The sequence below is a fragment of the Rhinatrema bivittatum genome, chromosome 1 (assembly GCF_901001135.1).
Source record: "Rhinatrema bivittatum chromosome 1, aRhiBiv1.1, whole genome shotgun sequence".
Lineage (NCBI taxonomy): Eukaryota > Metazoa > Chordata > Amphibia > Gymnophiona > Rhinatrematidae > Rhinatrema > Rhinatrema bivittatum.
In genome coordinates, this window is record NC_042615.1 from 53653627 (window position 1) to 53678584 (window position 24958).

At 48.9% G+C, this 24958-nt stretch overlaps 1 protein-coding gene across 1 annotated transcript in view; it reads right to left on the bottom strand.

The window, feature by feature from the left end:
* LOC115092544 overlaps positions 1-24958 on the bottom strand; it is a 447216-nt gene that overhangs the window by 149955 nt on the left and 272303 nt on the right. The window contains exon 5 of the mRNA XM_029603496.1: positions 24806-24876. Coding sequence (XP_029459356.1) covers positions 24806-24876 — 71 coding nt within the window. The remainder of the gene's footprint in view (positions 1-24805; positions 24877-24958) is intronic.

The following is a 24958-nucleotide window of genomic DNA, read 5'->3' on the forward strand; positions in this document are numbered from 1 at the left end:
TCCGGGGGGCATGTCTGCGGTCCGGGCGGACTTGTTATTAAAAATTTGCCTGTCCCTCCCGACGTAGCCTCGGCGAAACACGGGTCCGTGTCGGGGGACCCCTTTCTGTGAATCTTGCAATAACAACAGTGGAATTGCCCTCTGAATAAAAAAATTACTATTTTGAACTGATAAAACGGACTATGTAAGTTCATTACTGCATTCCTGGTGCGTATATATTGCTTCTCCAATGCCCACATCCACCCCGAAGGCTATAGAGCAGGGATCACAAAAGAAATCTGTAATCTGTGATCTGTCATGTCCACTTTAAAAACGAGGGAGGACCCACTTTTGCTCAGTGTAATTACTGTGCCAGCAATATTAGCAGAGGCAAGCAAGTGGGACATCTAATTAATTCTGGAATGATGCATCATATGCAGAAGCAACACCCAACAGTACTGACATCTGGGGATGGTGGCAGTACCACTCAGGGGACTCCTTTTTCCTGGCAGCATAAAGTGGTTGAAAAGGATCAGACTCATCCCATGTCCTCAGCCCCTTCTAGCAGACAGGTGGGAGGCCAGCAGCCCCCTGCCATGTGTCAGAAGCGACAACCCACCATGGAGGAAATGGGGGGGTGTTCGGTAGCGCTATCCCGGGGAAGGAGGCAGGCAGCCTCAAAAGTTGTAACCAGGGGCATTGGGGAAATGATTGCCCTTGATGACCAGCCCCTGCAGGTAGTAGAGAATAGGGGTGTGCATTCGTTTTGAACGCATATGTAAAACGCAACTTTTTTTTTTTTAACTTAAAAAAGTGATGAGGCGCAACGATCGCGATTTCCAACTTATTCAACATAGCTATGTTGAATACGTCGAACCTAAATAAACACTTAAACCCCCCACCCTCCTGACCCCCCCAAGACTTACCAAAACTCCCTGGTGGTCCAGCGGGGAGTCAGGAAGCCATTCCTGTATTCCTTTGCGAGGAGCACGTGACGTCGGCGTCACGTCGGAGTGACGCGGACGTCACGTGATTCACCCCCAAGCTGGCCAAAAGTTCCGGATGGGTCCAACGGGGGTCCCGGAGCGGAGGCACGGTGAATCACGTGACGTCCGCGTCACTCCGACGTGACGCCGACGTCACGTGCTCCTCGCAAAGGAATACAGGAATGGCTTCCTGACTCCCCGCTGGACCACCAGGGAGTTTTGGTAAGTCTTGGGGGGGAATTAAGGAGGGTGAGGGGTTTAAATTTTTATTTAGGGAACCGGTGAATGTATGGACATAGCCTCAACTAGGGATGTGCAGAGCAAAAGTTTATGTTCATAAGTCCATAAGTCGAAAGGGGGGGTCAATTTCGGTCAATATGGACATATGGAGAATTCCATAAGTTGAGTCTATGTCCATACGTGCAAATAAAAATTTAAACCCCTCACCCTCCTTAATCCCAACGAGGGTCCCAGAGCGAACGCGCGGGGAATCACGTGACGCTGCGTCACTCCGACGTGACGCCGACGTCACGTGCTCCTCGCAAAGGAGTTCAGAAATGGCGTCCTGACTCCCTGCTGGACTACCAGGGAGTTTTGGTAAGTCTTGGGGGGGGGATTAAGGAGGGTGAGGGGTTTAAATTTTTATTTAGGATCAACAATCGCGATTTCCAACGTATTCAACATAGCTATGTTGAATAAGTTGGAAATCCGATCGTTTTCGCCTCATCACTTTTTTAAGTTAAAAAACAAAAATAAGTTGCGTTTTACATTTAAGTTCAAAACGAATGCACACCCCTAGCCTCAACTTATGGAATTCTCCATATGTTCATATTGACCGAAATTGACCCTCACCTTCAACTTATGGACTTATCAACATAAACTTTTTGTCTGCACATCCCTAGTAGAGAATATGGGTTTCAGGCATTTGCTGCAGGTCTTAGATCCAAATTACTAAGTCCCCTCCAGGTTCACATTTAGCAGAAAGGTCATCACCAGCCGGTACAACCAGTATCAAAGTCGCATCCAAGCGCTGCTAGCTAAGGCAGAGGGGAGTGTGCATTTTACCTGCAATATCTGGACCGCCAAGAATGCTTCACACTCTTACTTCTCCCTGAAAGCACACTGGTGGGACCTGGCTGAGGCAGGGGCAGGCAGCAGCTCTATTACTGAACAAGTATCAGGGTGCAGGTGGGCTTTACTGCACACCAACCTGAAGGACGAGGACCATACCTCAGCCAATATTCTAGCATGCATCAGACAGATGCTGGTGGGCTGGCAGCTAGACCAGAGAGACAGGAATTTTCAGGCAGGGTTCTTTGTCACAGACAATGGTACAAACATGGTAAAGGCATTATCCGTCGGGGGCTTTCAGAACATCCGATGATTTGCACACACTCTGCACCTGGTAATGAAGTCAGCTCAGGGGTTGGAGTCCAAGCACCAAGAGAATGAATACCTGCATACGTTAATACATAAGTGCAGGAACATAGCAGGATTCTTCCACAGAAGTGTGAAGGCAGGGCAGGTTCTCCGACAAAAGCAGACTGATTTGGGGATGCCTCACAAGCATCTCATTCAAGACATTGGCACCCGGTGGAATTCCACCTATATGATGCTGCAGAGGTTAGTGGAGCAGCAGACACCCCTTCATGAACTTTCTGTGGAAATGGACATAGTTGTGCAGAGTCCCCTAGAGAATCATGATTGGTTAATCATGAGTCAGCTGGTAAAAATCCTGCAGCCCTTCAAGGATACCATGGAGGACCTGAGTTCCAGAACTGCCACCTTGGCTGATGTCATCCCTATAGTTAATATTCTGGAGGAAAATTTGGAGGGCTTTAAACAGGAAGAGGGAATGACAGCAGAGGTGCTACGTTCTCTGGGCTTTTTGCAGAAGCAGAGGCAAGAGATATTAGGACCTTTAACAAAACACCACACAATCATGCTCGCTACAGTCTGTGATCTCCATGTGTAGGGAAGACCTACAGTCAGATTGTCTTACATTTGTGAAGAAATGGTGTTAGGAAAGGTCTGTGAAGAGGAGCGCCATAGGCAGAGACAGATTAGGCATGAAGCAGAGGAGGAAACAGCAGGTATTTCAGAGAGTAGTGCAAGCCCAAGCAGAAGCAGCACTCTGTCAGCGACAGCTAGTACTTCCTCCTCCACTTCAGTATGCCAAAGCCATATTGCCCCTAAAAAATCATCTCTTCTGGCACAGGCCAGAGCAAAAGCAGCTGGCAAGGACTCTGAACCCACCCAAGCAAAGGAGGCACCAGCACAAATGTCAGTGACACGGTATCACACAGAGCCCACTGAGGACATGGAGACAGATCCGCTGGCATTTGGGCACACAAGTCCACTGTCTGGCCCCACCTAGCCAAAGTGGATCAGCGATATCTGTCATGTCCACCAACTAGTGTGCCCACTGAACGAGTATTTTCAATGACAGGGGATATCATGAGCCCTTATCGCTCAAGACTGGCACCAGAGTTGATGGAAATGCTAGTGTTTTTGAAAATAAACATGCCTTTGCTTGGGTTTCCAGATTTTACCTGTGAATGGCAACATGAATAAAAGCAATTTAAAGCCTTGCAGCAGCTCCAACTGCCTCATATGCTCCAGATAACATCAGGATATGATGTAGCTGACCTCAACCGCTGTGCCTCTCTGTCCGGCCCTTATGTCACTACAAGGCACTGACCTCAACCACTGTGCCTGTCCATCCTCCCTTAAGTCACTACAAGGGCATGACCTCAACCGCTGTGCCTGTCTGTCCAGCCCTTATGTCACTACAAGAGTATGACCCCAAAGGCTATGCCTGTCCGTCCTTCCTTATGTCACTACAAGGGCCTGACCTCAACCACTGTGCCTGACTGTCCTCCCTTAAGTCATTACAAGGGCCTGACCACAAACGCTGTGCCTGTCTGTCCAGCCCTTATGTCACTACAACAGCCTGACCTCAAACGCTGTGCCTGTCTGTCCAGCCCTTATGTCAGTACAAGAGCATGACTCCAAAGGCTGTGCCTGTCCGTCCTCCCTTATGTCACTACAAGGGCCTGACCTCAACCACTGTGCCTGACCGTCCTCCCTTAAGTCATTACAAGGGCCTGACCACAAATGCTGTGCCTGTCTGTCCAGACCTTACGTCACTAGAACAGCCTGACCTCAAACGATGTGCCTGTCTGTCCAGCCCTTAAATCACTACAAGGGCCTGAGCTCAACAGCTGTGCCTGTCTGTCCAGCCCTTAATTCACTACAAGGGCCTGACCTCAACCACTGTGCCTGTTTGTCCAGCCCTTACATGACTACAAGGACTGACCCCAAATGCTGTGCCTGATTGTCCAGCCCTTACGTCACTACAAGGGCCAGACCTCAACCACCGTGCCTGTCCGTCCTCCCTGATGTCATTACAAGGGCCTGACCCCAAATGCTGTGCCTGTCTGTCCGGTCCTTAAGTCACTACAAGGGCCTGACCTCAATCACTGTGCCTGTCCGTCCTGCCCCTAAGTCACTACAAGGGCCTGAGCTCAACAGCTGTGCCTGTCTGTCCAGCTCTTACATCACTACAAGGGCCTGACCTCAAATGCTGTGCTTCTCTGTCCAGTCCTTATGTCAGGACAAGGGCCTGAGCTCAACCGCTGTGCCTGTCTGACCAGCCCTTATGTCACTACATGGGCCTGACTCCAAATGCTGTGCCTGTCCATCCAGCCCTTATGTCACTACAAGGGCCTGACCCCAATTGCTGTGCCTGTCTGTCTAGTTCTTATGTCAGTACAAGGGTCTGAGCTGAACCGCTGTGCTTGTGTGTCCAGCACTTATGTCACTACAAGGGCCTGACCTCAACCCCTTTGCCTGTCTGTCCAGCCCTTATGTCACTACAAGGGCCTGACCCCAAATGCTGTGCCTGTCTCTCCAGTCCTTATGTCAGTACAAGGGTCTGAGCTGAACTGCTGTGCCTGTGTGTCCAGACCTTACATCACTACAAGGCCTGACCCCAAATGCTGTTCTTGTCTGTCCAGCCCTTATGTCACTACAAGGCCTGACCCCCAAACGCTGTGCTTGTCTGTCCAGCCCTTACATCACTACAAGGGCCAGACCTCAACCACTGTGCCTGTCCGTAAAGTCCTTACGTCACTACAAGGGCCTGACCTCAACCACTGTGCCTGTCTGTCCAGCCCTTATGTCATTACAAGGGCCTGATCCCAAATACTGTGCCTGTCTGTCCAGTCTTTATGTCAGTAAAAGGGCCTGAGCTCAACCACTGTGCCTGTCTGTCCAGCCCTTATGTCACTACATGGACCTAAGTCCTAATGCTGTGCCTGTCCGTCCAGCCCTTTCGTCACTACAAAGGCCTGACCTCAACCGCTGTGCCTGTCCATCCTCCCTTAAGTTTAAGGTTTAAGGTATAAGGTTTATTATTATTTATATACCGTTGTCTCAGCAAGCCTTCACAACAGTTTACATTTCAATAAATATGCAGTGAGGAAATTACATTCAGTCATAAAAGATAAAACAGCTAAAATTTATAAGAGAGAAATTACTAAAACATATTAGCTGTTAAAAGATATAAAGATATAAATATTAAATAAAGCTATAAATATTAAACCAATAAAACCATTAAAAAAAATATATACAATTCAACATTGCCTATGGATTAATAGGAAGCGGCCTGTGCATAATGAACTTAAGCGCGTGTTTGTTGCTCATTTTCAATGTAAGCTGCGTTGAATAACCATGTTGTAAGTTCTGCTTTAAACTTGCTTTTTTCTCGCTGTGTCCTTAATTGAACTGGTATTAATTCAACAGTTTTTGAACCTGCAATGCATAATAGGGATGTGAATCATTTTTTGACGATTTAAAATATCGTCCGATATATTTAAATCATCAAAAATCATTAGAGCCGCGATACAATAACAATTCCCCCGATTTATCGTCAAAAAAATCATAAATCGGGGGAAGGGGATGGGAAGGGGGAGGGCGGGAAAACCAGCACACTAAAAACAACCCTAAAACCCACCCCGACCCTTTAAAATAAATCCCCACCCTCCCGAACCCCCCAAAATGCCTTAAATTACCTGGGGTCCAGAGGGAGGGTCCCGCTGTGATCTTTTACTCTCGGGCCTCCGGTGCGTTGTAGAAATGGCGCCGGCGCTACCTTTGCCTTGTCATATGACAGGTCAAAGGTAGCGTCAGCGCCATTTTGTTTTTTGTCCCCCGATGTCAGGAGCGTAGGAGATCGCTCCCGGACCCCCGCTGGACCCCCAGGGACTTTTGGCCAGCTTGGGGGGGCCTCCTGACCCCCACAAGACTTGCCAAAAGTCCAGCGGGGGTCCGGGAACGACTTCCTGCACGCGAATCGGTTTTCTGTACGGAAAATGGCGCCGGCCATACGGCGTATGTCCAGCGGTGGTCCGGGAGCGATCTCCTACGCTCCTGACGTCGGGGGACAAAAAAACAAAAATGGCGCCGGCGCTACCTTTGCCCTGTCATATGACAGGTCAAACGTAACGCCGGCGCCATTTCTACAACGCACCGGAGGTCCGAGAGTAAAATATCACACCGGGACCCTTCCTCTGGACCCCAGGTAATTTAAGGCATTTTGGGGGGGGGTTCGGGAGGGTGGGGGATTTATTTTAAAGGGTCGGGTGGGTTTAGGGTTGTTTTAGTGTACCCGAGAGTGGAAGATCACACCGGGACCCCCCCCCCACTGGACCCCAGGTAATTTAAGGCATTTTGGGGGGGTTCGGGAGGGTGGGGGATTTATTTTAAAGGGTCGGGGTGGGTTTTAGGGCTGTTTTAGTGTGCCGGTTTTCGATTACACGATTTACAACGATTTACACGATATTTAAAAAACCCAAACTGCAACGATCCGATTCCCTCCCCCTCCCAGCGAAATCGATTGTTAAGATGATCGATCACACGATTCACATCTCTAATGCATAACGCTTTTTCTCGAACTTGGCTAAGATGTGCTGATTTTATTGTCGGAATTGATAGAAGACCTTTGTCAGCCGATTTTAAGTGTCGTTGAGGAGTATGCAATCTCAATACTGCATTTAGCCATTCTGTTCTTTCTCCATAAATTATATTGTGGATTATTCAGACAGCTTTATACAGAATTCTAAAATGAATAGGCAGCCAAAGCAAAGTTATCAATGTTGGGGTGATGTGGTCAAACTTCTTCTTTCCCGTCAAAAATTGAGCTGCTGTATTTTGAAATACCTGCAAAGGTCTAAGGGCAGATTGAGGTAGACCTAGGAAGAGAGCGTTGCAATAATCTAGGTTGGAGAACAGTAAAGCTTGTAAAACAGATCTAAAATCAGAAGGTTCCAGCTAGGGCTTCAGTTTTCTTAAGGTTAATAATTTAAAATAGCCATCCTTTAACGTAGTTGCTATATGTTTTTTTCATATTAAGCTCTGAGTCAATCACTACTCCCAAATCTCTAGCAAAAGAAGGCATCAAATCGGTATTTTCAAATCTAAAGGCTGGAATATTTACTTGAGAGAGCTTTCTTTCTAACAATATTATTTCAGTTTTCTCAGTGTTTAATATTAACTTCATTTGGGATAGTCGGTCACTACAAGGGATAGTAGGTCACTACAAGGGCCTGACCTCAAATGCTGTGTCTGTCTATCCAGCCCTTACGTCACTACAAGGGCCTGACCTCAACCGCTGGGCACGTCTGTCTAGCTCTTAAATCACTACAAAGGCCTGACCCCAAACACTGTGCCTGTCCGTCCAGCCCTTAAGTCACTACAAGGGCCTGACCTTAACCGCTGGGCCTGTCTGTCTAGCTCTTAAATCACTACAAAGGCCTGACCCCAAACACTGTACCTGTCCATCCAGCATTTACGTCACTAAAAGTCCCTGACCCCAAAAGCTGTGCCTGTCTGTCCAGCCCTTACATCACTACAAGAGCATGACCCCAAACGCTGGGCCTGACCGTCCTCCCTTAAGTCATTACAAGGGCCTGACCCCAAATGCTGTGCCTGTCCATCCAGCCCTTAAGTCACTACAAGGGCCTGACCTCAACTGCTGGGCCTGTCTGTCTAGCTCTTAAATCACTAGAAGGCCCTGACCCCAAACGCTGTACCTGTCCATCCAGCCCTTACTTCACTAAAAGTCCCTGACCCCACACGCTGTGCCTGTCTATCCAGCCCTTCAGTCACTACAAGGGCCTGACCTCAACTGCTGGGCCTGTCTGTCTAGCTCTTAAATCACTAGAAGGCCCTGACCCCAAATGCTGTGCCTGTCCATCCAGCCCTTACTTCACTAAAGGTCCCTGACCCCACACGCTGTGCCTGTCTATCCAGCCCTTCAGTCACTACAAGGGCCTGACCTCAACTGCTGGGCCTGTCTGTCTAGCTCTTAAATCACTACAAGGCCCTGACTCCAAACGCTGTGCCTGCCCATCCAGCCCTTACTTCACTAAAAGTCCCTGACCCCAAACGCTGTGCCTGTCTATCCAGTCCTTAAGTCACAGCCTGACCTCAACCGCTGTAACTGTCTGTCCAGCCCTTAAGTCACTACAAGGGCCTGACCTCAAGCACTGTGCCTGCCCATCCAGCCCTTACATCACTACAAGGGCCTGACCCCAAACGCTGTGCCTGTCCATCCAGCCCTTACGTCACTACAAGGGCCTGACCCCAAATGCTGTGCCTGTCAATCCAGCCTTTACGTCAATACAAGGGCTTGACCCCAAACGCTGTGCATGTCCATCAAGCCTTACATCACTACAAGGGTCTCACCCCAGAAGCTGTGCCTGTCCGTCCAGTCCTTACATCACTACAAGACCCTGACCTCAACCACTGTGCCTGCCTGTCCAGCCCTTACATCGCTACAAGGGCATGACCCCAAATGCTGTGCCTGTCTGTCCAGTCCTTACATCACTACAAGGGCCTGACCCCAACCGCTGTGCCTGACTGTCCAGCCCTTACATCACTACAAGGGCCTGACCCCAAGCGCTGTGCCTGTCTGTCCAGCCCTTATGTCACTACATGGGCCTAACTCCAAATGCTTTGCCTGTCCGTCCTGCCCTTTCGTCACTAAAAGGGCCTGACCCAACCACCGTGCCTGTCCGTCCAACCCTTAAGTCACTAGAAGGGCCTGACCTCAACCGTTGGTCCTGTCCGTCCAGCCCTTAAGTCACTACAAGGGCCTGACCCCAAACGCTGTGTCTGTCCATCCAGCCCTTATGTCACTAAAAGGGCCGGACCCCAAAAGCTGTGCCTGTCCGTCTAGTCCTTAAGTCACTACAAGTGCCTGACCTCAACCGCTGTGCCTGACTGTCCAGCCCTTACATCACTACAAGTGCATGACTCCAAATGCTGTGCCTGTCTGTCCAGCCCTTACATCACTACAAGGGCCTGACCTCAAGCTTTGTGCCTGTCTGTCCAGCCCTTATGTCACTACAAGGGCCTGACTCCAAATGCTGTGCCTGTCTGTCCAGCCCTTATGTCACTAGAAGGGTTTGACCTCAACAGTTGTGCCTGCCCATCCTCCCTTAAGTCACTACAAGGGCCAGAGCCCAAACGCTGTGCCTCTCTGTCCAGCCCTTTCGTCACAAGGGCCTGACCGCAAATGTTGTGTCTGTCTGTCCAGCCCTTAAGTCACTATAAGTGCTTGACATCAACCACTGTGCCTGTCCGTCCAGCCCTTACGTCACTAAAAGGGCCTGACCCCAAATGCTGTGCCTGTCCATACAGCCCTTACGTCACTACAAAGGCCTGACCTCATCCGCTGTGCCTGTCTGTCCAGCCCTTACGTCACTACAATTGCAATGACCTCAACCGCTGTGCCTGTCCCGTCCTGCCCTTAAGTCACTGCAAGGGCTTGACATCACCCACTGTGCCTGTCCGTCCAGCCCTTATGTCACTACAAGGGCCTGACCCCAAATGCTGTGCATGTCCATCCAGCCCTTTTGTCACAACAAGGGCCTGACCTCAACCAATGTGCCAGTCCGTCCTGCCCTTAAGGTCCTGAACCTAAACACTGTGCCTGTCTGTTCAGTACTTAAGTCACTACAAAGGGCTGACATCAACCACTGAGTTTGTCCGTCCAGCCCTTATGTCACTACAAGGGCCTGACCTTAACCGCTGGGCCTGTCTTTCTAGCTCTTAAATCACTACAAAGGGCCTGACCCCAAACGCTGTACCTGTCCATCCAGCCCTTACTTTCACTAAAAGTCCCTGACCCCACACACTGTGCCTGTCTATCCAGCCCTTCAGTCACTACAAGGGCCTGACCTCAACTGCTGGGCCTGTCTGTCTAGCTCTTAAATCACTACAAGGCCCTGACCCCAAACGCTGTGCCTGTCCATCCAGCCCCTTACATCACTACAAGTGCATGACCCCAAATGCTGGTGCTTGTCTGTCCAGCCCTTACATCACTACAAGGGCCTGACCTCAAAACGCTGTGCCTGTCTGTCCAGTTCATATGTCTCCACAAGAGCCTGACCTCAACTGCTGTGCCTGTCTGTCCAGCCCTTATGTCACTACAAGGGTTTGACCTCAACAGTTGTGCCTGCCCATCCTCCCTTAAGTCACTACAAGGGCCAGAGCCCAAACGCTGTGCCTCTCTGTCCAGCCCTTTCGTCACAAAGGCCTGACCGCAAATGTTGTGTCTGTCTGTCCAGCCCTTAAGTCACTACAAGTGCTTGACATCAACCACTGTGCCTGTCCATCCAGCCCTTATGTCACTAAAAGGGCCTGACCCCAAATGCTGTGCCTGTCCATCCAGCCCTTACGTCACTACAAAGGCCTGACCTCATCCGCTGTGCCTGTCTGTCCAGCCCTTATGTCACCACAAGGGCCTGACCTCAACCACTGTGCCTGTCCGTTCATCCCTTTCGTCACTATAAGTGCCTGACCCCCAAATGCTGTGCATGTCCATCCAGCCCTTACGTCACTACAATTGCATGACCTCAACCGCTGTGCCTGTCCGTCCTGCCCTTAAGTCACTACAAGGGGAGGAGGGAGAGGAGAAAAGACCTTGTCGGGGTGAGGTGTCCGTCCCCGTTGCCCTGCTCCACCTTCCTGACGTCATTGACTGCGACTACCTTTTGCCTACAAAAACGCCGCTGCTGCGGGAGTGATTGAGGAGGGAGAGGAGAAAAGACCTTGTCGGGGTGAGGTGTCCGGCCCCGTTGCCCTGCTCCACCTTCCTGACGTCATTGACTGCGACTACCTTTGCCTACAAAAACGCCGCTGCTGCGGCGCGTAGCGTCCGCCGGCGCGTCGTTGAAGCCGCACGCCGTTCAAGGGGCGCGCGACTTAATTGCGACTTGCTTGCGACGGCTGGAAGACGGCAGAGTGATTATACCTTTTTGTTCACAAACAGCTCGTTGGACTCTCCCATACCTCCCTGAGGACCAAGAGATAGCCTACAAGGAAGTTTATGTGGTAGGAACCTTCTTTCCGTAATTGAATAAATATAATGCCACATACCAAGCGCAAGGGCCGATTGCGTATGGATTCCTCTGCACCTACGCAATCTCCCCTTGCACAGCAAGTGATAGAGGGTTTCTTCACACCAATCGCAGTATCGACAACGGGTGCTGGGTCCGTTGAAGGTGTAGGGATGGAGCAAAACCTCACCTTCCTGGACATACACACTTCTCTAAGCCCCGGAGCACCTGAAAAACCCACACACCCAACCCCGGGACACTATCAGGGGTTAGTTCATGAGAAGCAGACTGACGTTTTCAGTCTTATGAACACAGAGGAGAAACCTGGAAGTGCCAGTAAAGGGGAAAATATAACATCTGATAGGTGTGATGGAAACCTGACAACAGAAATCGCACAGATTTCACAAGTTTGTCAGGAAGGAGTGGTGTCATCTAATCTCATCATGGAAAAATTAATACAACCAGAGGTTATCACATTGGACTCTATATGGAAGGCCTTGATGACAGTGGAAAATTCTATAATATTGCTAACTAAGTCTATAAATGTTTCTAATAACAAAGTGAATGATATCAATACTGTTGTTAATACCCATGAGGTTAGGATGAATGAGATCTCTACTCATTAGCTTCTGTGAAAGATATACAAGTTAACTTGATTAAATCCGATGAGTTAATGAAGAGAAATTATGAAAGAATCGAGAACAGGATGAGATATTTAAACTTGAGAATTATAATTTCCCAAGTATGAAATTAATCTCAGCCAAAGAATTATTTAAAAAATATTTGGTTAATGTTCTTTTGATTCACAAGATAAAGTACCAGTTCTTTCAAAAATATACTTTGTCCCAAATTAGGAGAAAGAAAAGAAGTTAAAGTACCTGATGTTAATATAGAAAACAGAATTAACAGCTTATCTTGAGGCACCCTCGGAAGAACAAATAGATTTAGAGGGACACTGTTAGTTTCCTTCGTAAATGAAATGGATAGAGACATGATTTTAAGAATATTTCTTCAGAATCGTGAAAAAAAGTTTTATGATCAAAAATTATGGATCTACCCAGATCTTACGAAGGAAACCCAGATAAGAAGGAAAAAGTTTGTAGAAATGTCACAAGAGGCAAAATCCTTGGGGATCCAAGTGGTAATTAAATATCCGTGTAAATGTACTTTTACATTTAAAAACAATAAGTACATATATTTTGATCCAGTACATCTGAGGGAATTTATAGATAAATGTAAGAATGAGAATATTGATACCCAAGTCAACTGAGGTGTATATATATACAAAAGGGATTCTGCTAAACTTCCTATAAATTTAATTTAGAATTTTCTTTGTATGCTCCTGTTAAATCTCTGTGGTCTTTGTTTGCCTTAAAAAAGTGATACAGAAGAATGGCTTATATTTAAGTTAGATTTCCTTTTTATTATTATTACTTAGTTGAAGTGTTATACTATAAGCTTATTTCTTGTCTGTAAGAATGTGAAAAATTTATAAATAAAGAATTAAAAAAAAAAAAAAAGTCACTACAAGGGCTTGACATCAACCACTGAGTTTGTCCGTCCAGCCCTTACGTCACTACAAGGGCCTGACCCCAAACGCTGTGCTTGTCTGTCTAGCCCTTACGTCACTACAAGGGCCTGACCTCAACCGCTGTGCCTGTCCGTCCAGCCCTTATGTCACTACAAGGGCCTGACCTCAACCGCTGTGCCTGTCTGTCCAGCCCTTACGTCACTACAAGGGCCTGACCTCAACCGCTGTACCTGTCTGTCCAGCCCTTACGTCACTTCAAGGGCCTGAGCTCAACCGCTGTGCCTGTCTGTCCAGCCCTTACGTCACTACAAGGGCCTGACCCCAAATGCTGTGCCTGTCAATCCAGCCCTTACGTCAATACAAGGGCTTGACCCCAAACGCTGTGCATGTCCATCCAGTCCTTACGTCACTACAAGAGCCTGACCTCAAACGATGTGCCTGTCTGTCCAGCCCTTACATCACTACAAGGGCCTGACCCCAAACGCTGTGCCTGTCAATCCAGCCCTTACGTCAATACAAGGGCTTGACCCCAAACGCTGTGCATGTCCATCCAGTCCTTACGTCACTAAAAGGGCCTGATCCCAAACGCTGTACTTATCCGTCCAGCCCTTACATCACTACAAGGGCCTGACCCCAAACGCTGTGCCTGTCTGTCCAGCCCTTACATCACTACAAGAGACTGACCACAAATGCTGTGCCTGTCTGTCCATCCCTTATGTCATTACAAGGGCCTGACCTCCAATGTTGTGCCTGTCCATCCTCCCTTAAGTCATTATGATGGCCTGACCCCAAACGATGTGCTTGTCTGTCCAGCCCTTAAGTCAGTACAACGGCGTGGCATCAACCACTGTGGCTGTTCATCCTGCCCTTACGTCACTACAAGGGCATGACCTCAACTGCTGTGCCTGTCTGTCCATCCCTTATGTCACTACAAGGGCCTGTCTCCAAATGCTGTGCCTGTCTGTCCAGCCCTTACATCACTACAAGGGCCTGACCTCAACCGTTGTGCCTGTCAATCCTCTCTTAAGTCACTACAAGGACCTGACCCCAAATGCTGTGCCTTTCCGTCCAGTCCTTACGTCACTGCAAGTGCCTGACCTCAACCGCTGTGACTGTCCATCCCCTCTTAAGTCACTACAAGGGCCTGACCCCAAATGCTGTGCCTGTCCATCTAGTCCTTACGTGACTACAAGAACCTGACCTGAACCACTGTGCCTGTCTGCCCAGCCCTTACATCACTACAAGGGCATGACCCCAAACACTGTGCCTGTCTGTCCAGCCCTTACGTCACTACAAGGGCCTGACCCCAAATGCTGTTCCTGTTGGGCCAGCCTGTATGTCACTACAAAGGCCTGACCTTAACTGCTGTGCCTGTCTGTCCTGCCCTTAAGTCACTACAATGGCTTGACCACAAATGCTGTGCCTGTCCGTCCTGCCCTTATGTCACTACAAGTGCCTGACTCCAAATGCTGTGCCTGTCCATCCAGCCCTTATGTCAGTACAAGGGCCTGACCTCAACCTTTGTGCCTGTCCTTCCTCCCTTAAGTCATTACAAGCTCCTGACCCCAAACACTGTGCCTGTCCGTCTAGACCTTACGTCACTACAAGGGCCTGACCTCAACCGCTGTGCCTCTCCGTCCTCCCTTAAGTCACTACAAGGGCCTGACCCCAAACACTGTGCCTGTCTATATAGCCCTTACATCACTAAAAGGGCCTGATCCCAAACGCTATGCCTGTCTGTCCAGCCCTGAAGTCATTACAAGGGCCTGACCTCAACCACTGTGCCTGTCCGTCCAGCCCTTACGTCACTACAAGGGCATGACCCCAAATGCTGTGCCTGTCCGTACAGCCCTTAAGTCACTACAAGGGCCTGAACTCAACTGGTGTGCCTGTCTGTCCCGCCCTTACGTCACTACAAGGGTGTGACCCTAAACTTTGTGCCTGTCCATCCAGTCCTTACGTTACTACAGGAGCCTGACCTCAACCGCTGTGCCTGTCTGTCCAGCCCTTATGTCATTACAAGGGCCTGGCCTCAACCTCTGTGCCTGCCGTCCTGCCCTTAAGTCACTACAAGGGCCTGACCCCAAACGCTGTACCTTTCTGTCCAGTCCTTATGTCACTACAAGGGCCTGACCTCAACCGCAGTGCCTGTCTGTCTAGCCCTTACATCACTACAAGTGCCTGACTCCAAATGCTGTGCCTGTCTGTCTAGCCCTTACGTCACAAGGGCTTGACCTCAACCACTTTGCCTGCTGTCCAACCCTTATGTCACTACAAGGGCCTGACCCCAAATGCTGTGCCTGTCTGTCTAGCCCTTACGTCACAAGGGCTTGACCTCAACCACTTTGCCTGCCGTCCAGCCCTTATGTCACTATAAGGGCCTGACCCCAAATGCTGTGCCTGTCTGTTTAGACCTTACGTCACTACAAGGGCCTGACCTCAATCAGAAGGACTTGGGCCTCTGATCGGTGCCAAGGAGGTGGTCTTCTGTACACCACATTTCCCGCTGGATTCGGAGCTGTGCTCTTCCCTCTTCACTCGCCGTTACTGGGGGAACCCTGGTTAGTTTCTTTTCGACCACTTAGTAATATGCTAAAATTCAGCGGGTCGCCACATCTGATCTGAGGTTGTAGCAGGAGAGGAAAAGGAGGAGGTGCCGGCTCTCTTTCTGCGTTCTGTACGGGGAGGGCGTCGAAGCCTCGAAAGCTGTGTTCTTCATTGATGCACGAGCCAAGTGATCCACCGCTAAGAGTCTCAGGTACATCCATTTCTCACCCCGCCTTGCGCAGTATGGCAGCAGTATTCAACTGAATGACTAAGAGCTGGAACAAGTTCATCTTCCTCGTGGTGCCCTTCCGTCAATTCAGTGGGTTGCCACATCTGGTATGAGGTTGTAGTGCGAGAGGAAAAGGAGGTGGCGCCGGCTCCCTTTCCGCATTCTGTCCGGGGCTCGCCTATCTCTTAGTACCCGCTGACCCATGTTTAACTGCTGTTCACATGGAAACCTTCACCACTTCACCACACTTTCCAAGGCTCGGGCCCTATTCTCGGGGTGAACCTATTCCAGGGAGCCCTTTCCTGCACAAAGGAAAGGGAACTCTCCCCGATGTTCGCCTATCTCTTAGTACCCGCTGACCCATGTTGAATCGCTGTTCACATGGAACCCTTCTCGCTTTGGCCTTCAAAGTTCTCGTTTGTATATCTGCTACATCCCCCAGATTTTCAAAGACCAGCGAGAGCTCACTAGATGCCAACGCAACCACCACACTTTCAGGGCGAACCCATTCCAGGGAGCCCTTTCCTGCACAAAGGAAAGGGAACTCTCCCTGGGGCTCGTCTATCTCTTAGTACCTGCTGACCCATGTTGAACTGCTGTTCACATGGAAACCTCCTCCACTTTGTCACACTTTCCAAGGCTCGGGCCCCACTCTCGGGGCGAACCCATTCCAAGGAGCCCTTTCCTGCACAAAGGAAAGGGAACTCTTCCCGGAGCTCTTGTTTGAATAGTTCCTACTACCACCAAGATATGCACCCGCTGCGGCTATACTCAGGCATAGTTCATCATCTTTCAGGTCCTAGCATGCGTGTTAGACTTCTTGGGCCATGTTTCAAGATGGGTCGGGTGGACAATACACCCTGGTTGACAGTCACGCCGAAAGCGGGTTGCCCTGTCTTCCTTCCTCCCAACAGACTGTCTTGCCCCTATCAACACCACAGTGACCAGACTACCTCTCCTCTGCCAGCCTGTCTTGCCCCTATCAAAACCACAGGGACCAGACTACATCTGATCTGCCAGCCTGTCTTGCCCCTATCAACACCACTGGGACCAGACTACCTCTCCTCTGTCAGCCTGTCTTGCCCCTATCAACACTACAGGGACCAGACTACCTCTCCTCTGTCAGCCTGTCTTGCACCTATCAAAAACACAGGGACCAGACTACCTCCGCTCTGCCAGCCTGTCTTGCCCCTATCAACACCACAGCGACCTGACTACCTCCATTCTGCCAGCCAGTCTTGCCCCTATCAACACCACAGCAACCTGACTACCTCCACTCTGCCTGCCTGTCTTGCTCCTATCAACACAACAGGGGCTAGACTACCTCCATTCTGCCAGCCTGTCTTGCTACTATCAACATCGCAGCAACCTGACTACCTCCACTATGCCAGCCAGTCTTGCCCCTAACAACTTTCTGCCACTCTGCCTTGCTGCCATACACCAGACAACTCTACTCCTTGTGGTGTTCTTGCCACTATCATGGTTCCTCAGTGTATAGATGCTAGTCTTTTTGCTGTTTTGTCCTTTTATCGGCACCTTGTGTTTTTTTCTGATACCCTTTCTGCTTGTTGTGTTCCCCCTTCATTGTGCTGTAGGATGTTGATGCCACTTGTCTTGCCACTTTGCCTCTTGTGCTGCCTGCTATCACTGTTATCAGTGCTCTCTTTTGAAGCTGTAGGGTGTTTTTTACACTCTCGCTGCTGCTTTACACCTCTGTTAAAGCACTCTTGCCACTCCTGGTAACCCTTTGCCCCTTTACGGTGCCTTAGGCTTTTCATGCCACTTTGGTGCCACTTTGCCGCAGTCTAAGTACCTTGGAGCTCGTTTCCCATTCTGATGATTGCTCCCCAGAAGTTTCATCCAAATTGATAAGAAAACCCCAATTCTGCAGCCAAAAAAAGGCTGCAAATACTTCCCCCATTGACTTTAATGGCAAATGAAAAATGAATGAAACTAATAAACGAATTGGGGGTTTTTTGCTATGAAACTAATGAAACGAATTGAGGTCCCAATGAAATGAAAAAACGAACCAAAACAAACTGTTTTCTTTTGCACATTCCTAACAGGGGGATCCTTATGTGGGCAGGAACAACTCCTCCAAACTGGCAAAATGTTAAAACTGTTCTAGGCACAGAGAGGCAAATTCTCTCTCTCCAGATGGGTGTCCCCAATGATTGTTGGGTTTTTTTTTACTCACAGATAGCAGATATTCCGAATCTCTTGAGTCTTTCACAGTTTGTAAGTTCTCAGTCTCTTTCATATCCCTGATGGAAGGGATCCCCTAGAAGCAGGCAGCTTTCCAAGCTGCAATAGGATGGAAGGGGCAGTCAAAACCTTCCTCCTGGATCTCAAAAATTAAGATCTGTTTCCTTTCAAAAGAAGTTAACACTGAAGTTCCTCCTTGCAGTGGGTCACCACCTCCTCCATCTTCATTAAGAATTTGTAAGGGAAGGTCTTCCCTAACCTGAACAGCCCCAGACACAGGGTTCTCCAAGTCTTGAGCCCAGGTGGTGCACACATTCTCGCAATGCTCCTACCACTTAAAATACAAAAATTCCAAAAGTATATCCAGAAGGAAAATCCTAGCCAGCCAGGGAGTGGACCAGTTAAGGACAACCCTCCTGACCCTGGTCAGTCTCCCCAGGCAGGTTTTGCCCGGCTCCTCTGACTAGGCCTGAAAAATCAACACAGGAAAAACTCCTCTCTACCTCCTAAGCAAACCATAAGGAACTGCCTATGGGAAAGGCTGCTTAAAAAACCTCTCAAGTGGGACGGCCAACCCAGACCCCTCAAAAGGAGGGGCTGCATTTGAATAGAATCTCCCCATTCATTAACCTATACTCTTACTAACTAAGGATTCACCCAGTCCTTAAAGGTAACAGAACTGGAAGTCTGTTACATCAATCTTATTGTTGTTTAATTTGATTTTGCTATCCACTACCCAATCAGAGATCTTAGGCACAAAATTAAGGGTTTCAGCACGTCATCTGGGTTGTTTCCTCATAGTAACATAAATTGTACATTATTCGCATAGAAATGTCCCTTCAGTTCAAAATTTCTAACTATTGTTACTAATGGATATAAATATGCTATAGGCAGAAGTGACAAAGAAGAACAGCAGGGGTGATAAAGAAGAATAGCAAAGAAGACTCCCGTGGGTTCCCAGTTTGAAGGCTTCTAGGTAAAGAGATGTCTCTATCTGTTAGAAAAAAGATTGTCCACTTAAGAACTGTGCTACTTATCCTGACCCAGAAGACTGAAAACAGATGAAAGGTCTAATAAGCAATGATTTCTAATGATCCAAACAGTATAACACATTATCAGACACTGCCACTAGGCGAGATTCTATGCTACATCCATTCTGAGATCCTAATTAATATGGGTCTAAGCCAAGAATCATTTTGGCAAGTGGACACAGTAAAAGATAGATCACACACACAGGGCCTATTAGCTTATAGGTTTCAGGATTTTGACCAGCTTTTGCAAAATGTGGTGTTTTCACATTCATATTGTTTTTTATTTTGTTTTTACTGCTGCTCCTTCCCTGCTTTACCCCAGTGCTACAGTAACAACATAAGATCTGCAAATATTATTCAACATATCAAATCAAACTATCAACCTAATAATTGAAGGTTGACCGACGTGCCGCAAATGCGCAATAGAGACCAGCTCTACCGCGCATGTGCGGGCGAGCACGTCGGTCTAAGTCAGCGTCAGAAAAAAAAAACATGGCGGCGTCGAGTGGCAGCGGCGGCGGGTGGCAGCGGCGGCGGCGTCGGGTGGCAGCGGCGGCGGCAGGTGGCAGCAGTGGCGGCAGCGGCGGCCAGTAGCGAGAGAGGGAGGAGAGAGAGAGAGGGAGGGACGGACTGAGTGAGAGGGAGGGAGGGAGTGGGAGGGAGAGTGGGAGGGAGTGACTGAGTGAGAGGGAGGGACTGAGTGGGAGGGACTGAGTGAGGGGGAGGGAGGGACTGAGGGAAGGGGAGGGAGGGACTGAGTGAGAGGGAGGGAGGGATTGAGTGAGGGGGAGGACTGAGTGGGAGGGAGGGACTGAGTGAGAGGGAGGGAGGGAGGGGGAGGGACGGAGGGGGGGGGAGGGAGGGGACTGAGGGAGAGGGAGGGAGGAGTGGGTGAGGTGTGTGGAGGGAGACGGTTAGGGGGTGGGGGACGCGTGACGGGGACGAGGGAAGAATGGGAGGGGAGAGGTTGAGAGACAGGGATGTGATAGAGCGTGGAAGGGGGAGAGGGGAATGAGGATGAGATGTGAGAGACAGGGAATGTGGAGTAAGTGGAAGGGTACGAAGTTGTGGAGCAGAGAAAAAGGAGTGGAGGAGGGCTGAGGGGGAGGGGATGGGATTGAGAGAGGGTGGGGAGTGACTGAGGGAAGGGGAGAGAGGTGGGAGTGACTGAGGGAAGGGGAGGGAGGTGAGAGTGAGGGGAAGGAGGCAGTGGGAGACAGAGGGTGAGTAAGACTGAGTGGAGGAAAGGGGAGGAGTGAACGAGGGGAAGGGGGAGAGAGGGAGAAAAAGTGTAGAAGGATGCTGTGTTAGAAAATGGACTGAAAAAAATATGTAATGTAGCCCGTTTTAACGGGCTTAACGGCTTGTATATATATATTATATATATATTAATATATATATATATATATATATATATATATTGTGATGTAGCGCAGCCCGGCCGCAGGCAGGAGCTGACAAGCTACCATAAGAACAATGGTAATACCAGAGCCCGACAGCAGGGGGCCTATTTCAGCCTAGAACGAAAATAGACCTGGGGGGAAGGCAAGGTGGCCGTCCCCCCTTCAAAGTGAAGAAATACAACTAATGTGCCCCTGCATCCCGCAGGGTACGCAGAAAAAGACTGAAAATAAAGTCCGACAGCAGGGGGCACAGGGGAAGAGGAAAAAACTACAAATCCCAGGTTCCCTGAAACCCCACCAGACCTGGGAGGAGGGCCTGAAGGCGAACAGGTGGCAGACATAGAGATTAATGAGGTAGACAGCGGTGAGTCCATGGAAGTGGAGGAAGAGGGCGTGCCACCGTGGTGGAGCTGGCCACAAAAGCCCGGCTCTTCAGAGTCAGAGGAGGAGGAGATGGAGGTAGGTTCAGGGGAAGAGGGATCCTCCAGATCATATATGGAAACTGAGTAGTCTAAGAGGGGTGTAGTATAACCTTTATCTTAGGGGAAGCACGGGAGAAGGGCTCTAGAGGTGCCTGTTGTGTTTGATGTTGTAATAGCGCTGATTAGAGGACGTACAAGCTTACTCTGTAATAGCACAGCTTGTAAGAGGACCGGAGGGCTAGGCTGGGGGAGGGTCATTTGCTGCAAGCCTTGATTCATTAGGTATAGACAAGGCTGGAGGCAGAGGAGGCAGACCCCATGTAATACTACCAGCTGTTACTTTATAAACTACTTTGAAGGAACTAGCTCTCTCTCTGTGCTGTCTTTGGGGATTGGTGGGGCTGCTTAACCCCAACCCTGCAGGAAAAGAACCTAGAAGCCCAGCAAAACCAGGGCCAGCGGAGGGCACCGACCCCGGGAGTTATGTGAGCCTGGCGAACTCCAGGGGCCAGGGCGACTGGTAGAGGGTCAGAACCGGAGACAGAGGAGCGGCACCCAAGGCCTCACGGATGGTGAGCCTTCACAATATATATATTAATAGAAAGAAAAAAAAGGTGAAAGAATCCATCTGGAACTGAGAGGGGAGGGGCGGTGAGTGATCCTCGATCGGGAGACCTGCCCCCTCTGACGTCACTGAGGACTGTGACGGATGTTAAATGGCGCAAAAACACTGGGTGCCTGCACACAGGGATGCCACACACCATCACCACCGGGCTCCCTGAAATAACGAACAGTGATGAGAAAGACAAAAAGAAAGAAAAAAAAGGTGAAAGAATCCATCTGGAACTGAGAGGGGATGGGCAGTGAGTGATCCTCAATCGGGAGACCCGCTCCCTCTGACGTCACTGAGGACTGTGACGGACGTTAAACGACGCCAGAACACCAGGCGTCGCGCGCCGTGCGTCGAAGGGGCACGAAAAAGGGGCACTCTCCTTTGTGCACCCCTTCGTGCATCCCGTAGTGTTAGCCATTCCCCTTGTTCTTTTATATCCCTTGTTAACAATCCCCATATTTAAATGTTTAATGTATTTGACAAAGGTAACGCATGAGTTCCTGCAAATTTTGTTTAAATGTAAACCGATGTGATATGTAAAATCGAACACCGGTATATATAAAAAAATAAATAAATAAATAAATAAATAAATATATGAATGATCTGGAAAGGTATATGACGAGTGACGTTATCAAATTTGCGGATGATACAAAATTATTCAGAATAGTTAAATCACAAGCAGACTGTGATACATTACAGGAGGACCTTGCAAGACTGGAAGATTGGGCATCCAAATGGCAGATGAAATTTAATGTGGACAAGTGCAAGTGTTGCATACAGGGAAAAATAACCCTTGCTGTAGTTACACAATGTTAGGTTCCTTATTAGGAGCTACCACCCAGGAAAAAGATCTAGGCATCATAGTGGATAATACTTTAAAATTGTTGGCTCAGTGTGCTGCAGCAATCAAAAAAGCAAACAGAATGTTAGGAATTATTAGGAAGGGTTTGGTTAATAAAATGAAAAATGTCATAATGCCTCTATATCGCTCCATGGTGAGACCACACCTTGAATACTGTGTACAATTCTGGTCGCTGCATCTCAAAAAAGATATAGTTGAGATGGAGAAGGTACAGAGAAGGGCAACCAAAATGATAAAGGGGATGGAACAGCTCCCCTATGAGGAAAAGCTGAAGAGGTTAGGGCTGTTCAGATTGGAGAAGAGACGGCTGAGGGGGGATATGATAGAGGTCTTTAAGATCATGAGAAATCTTGAACGAGTCGATGTGAATCAGTTATTTACACTTTCGAATAATAGAAGGACTAGGGGACATTCCATGAAGTTAGCAAGTAGCACATTTAAGACTAATTGGAGAAAATTCTTTTTCACTCAACGCACAATAAAGCTCTGGAATTTGTTGCCAGAGGAGGTGGTTAGTGCAGTTAGTGTAGTTGGTTTCAAAAAAAAGTTTGGATAAGTTCTTGGAGGAGAAGTCCATTAATGGCTATTAATCAAGTTTACATAGGGGCGGATTTTAAAAGGCGCGCGAATAGCCTACTTTTGTTTGCGCTCCAGGCGCAAACAAAAGTACGCTGGATTTTAGTAGATACGCGCGGAGCCGCGCGTATCTGCTAAAAACCTGGATCGGCGCGCGCAAGGCTATCGATTTTGTATAGCCGGCGCGCGCCAAGCCGCGCAGCCTACCCCCGTTCCCTCCAAGGCCGCTCCGAAATCGGAGCGGCCTTGGAGGGAATCCTCTAACGCCCTCCCCTCACCTTCCCCTCCCTTCCTCTACCTAACCCACCCCCCCGGCCCTGTCTACACCCCCCCTTACCTTTCTCCGGGGATTTACGCCTCCCGGAGGGAGAAGTAAATCCCCGCGCGCGAGCGGGCCTCCTGCGCGCCGGGCCGCGACCTGGGGGCGGGTACGGAGGGCGTGGCCATGCCCCCGGACCGCCCCGGGCCGTAGCCACGCCCCCGTACCCGCCCCCAAAACGCTGCCGACACGCCCCCGAAACGCCGCGACGACCGGGCCCGCCCCCCAACAGCCCCGGGACTTACGCGAGTCCCGGGGCTCTGCGTGCGCCGGGAGGCCTATGTAAAATAGGCTTCCCGGCGCGCAGGGCCCTGCTCGCGTAAATCCGCCCGGTTTTGGGCGGATTTACGCGAGCAGGGCTCTGAAAATCCGCCCCTTAGGGAATAGCCACTGCTATTAATTGCATCAGTAGCATGGGATCTTCTTAGTGTTTGGATAATTGCCAGGTTCTTGTTGCCTGGTTTGGCCTCTGTTGGAAACAGGATGCTGGGCTTGATGGACCCTTGGTCTGACCCAGCATGGCAATTTCTTATGTTCTTATGTTCTTAAACTCTTCTAAAAAGAAGTCATTGTTCTCATAGGGATCAGCCACTGGCAGAGGCTGAACTGGGGGTGATTAGGGAGATAAATCAGTCCTGTAGCTACCAGACCAAGCCCACAGCACAAAGAGGACTCAAGATCTGAAAAGAATCAACATCATATCAGAATCAGAGACTACATCCCAAGGAATCAGATTGGCCCTCAGGCCAGTAAAAAGGGTACACTGGGAACAAGAAAGTGTTGCCAGCAACTAGAAGCTTGGCTAGTCATCTCCACTATGGAACATAATGCTAGTATGCTGTCTTCAGCACACTTGTGCTCCTATCAGTGCTTGGATATGCCTGAACTCAGCAAGGGCTGTGCTCCTGGCTTTACAGTTCTATGGCTCCAGTCTCTAGCTCTCCTATTTTGGCAGGCCTGACTTCAGAACTTGGTGTGCTATTTTGAAAGAGTTCCTGTTCCCCCCATCTGTTGAACTGTTTTTATAATATCCACTTCAGACCCATGCATAGTCCAGACCTAAAGATTGTCTGCTCATGACCCCAGACTTCGACCTTGCCAATTTGAAACCTAACTCACAAGCAGAAAAACATTTGGTTATATCAAAATTGCCTAATTCACCCCAGTACAACAACTAACCAATCCTATGAATGTCAGCCTTTTAAGTCAGCTTAAGGAAGGGCAGCTCAGTCCTACTCACCCCAGGCTGCTGTTTCAGTTGTGGACATTTGTAAAAGAGCCAGCTGAGGTCTTCCCTCCTAGGTTCTTCCTTAGGCCTGCTGGCACTAACTTTATCAGTTTGGGGCTAGGAATGCATGACTGGCCTGTATTCTCCCTTATCAACTCTCTAAATATGTATTTCACATCATTGTCAGAAAATGAAAATGAATATTACAGGGTAACTCATGCTATATAGCTTGAAAATATTTGTAAGCAAATGAAACTGCCAAAAATTACCCTATTCAGTTATGAAACAAATCTAGTCAAACAGTGATATATTTATATATTATGCCATGAATTGCATAAAAATGTGAAATATTTTAATGCAAGTATCAAATGTAGTATGATAAATGTTCATACCCCAAAAGGAATCAATTGGAGAAAGGAAAGCAATTCATGATTTATAATATTTCACTAGAGGGAAATATAGAATCACCTAATATTCTTGCTGTGTATATTTCCAGTGCACTTCACTTGGTGAGATTCATGCTCCTCTGGAAAGCTTACCTGGAACAACAAAAATAAATTGAAGAGTCAAAAATACGTGACTGCTCAAATTCCATGGTGCTATTCAGTAGGAGGTCAATAT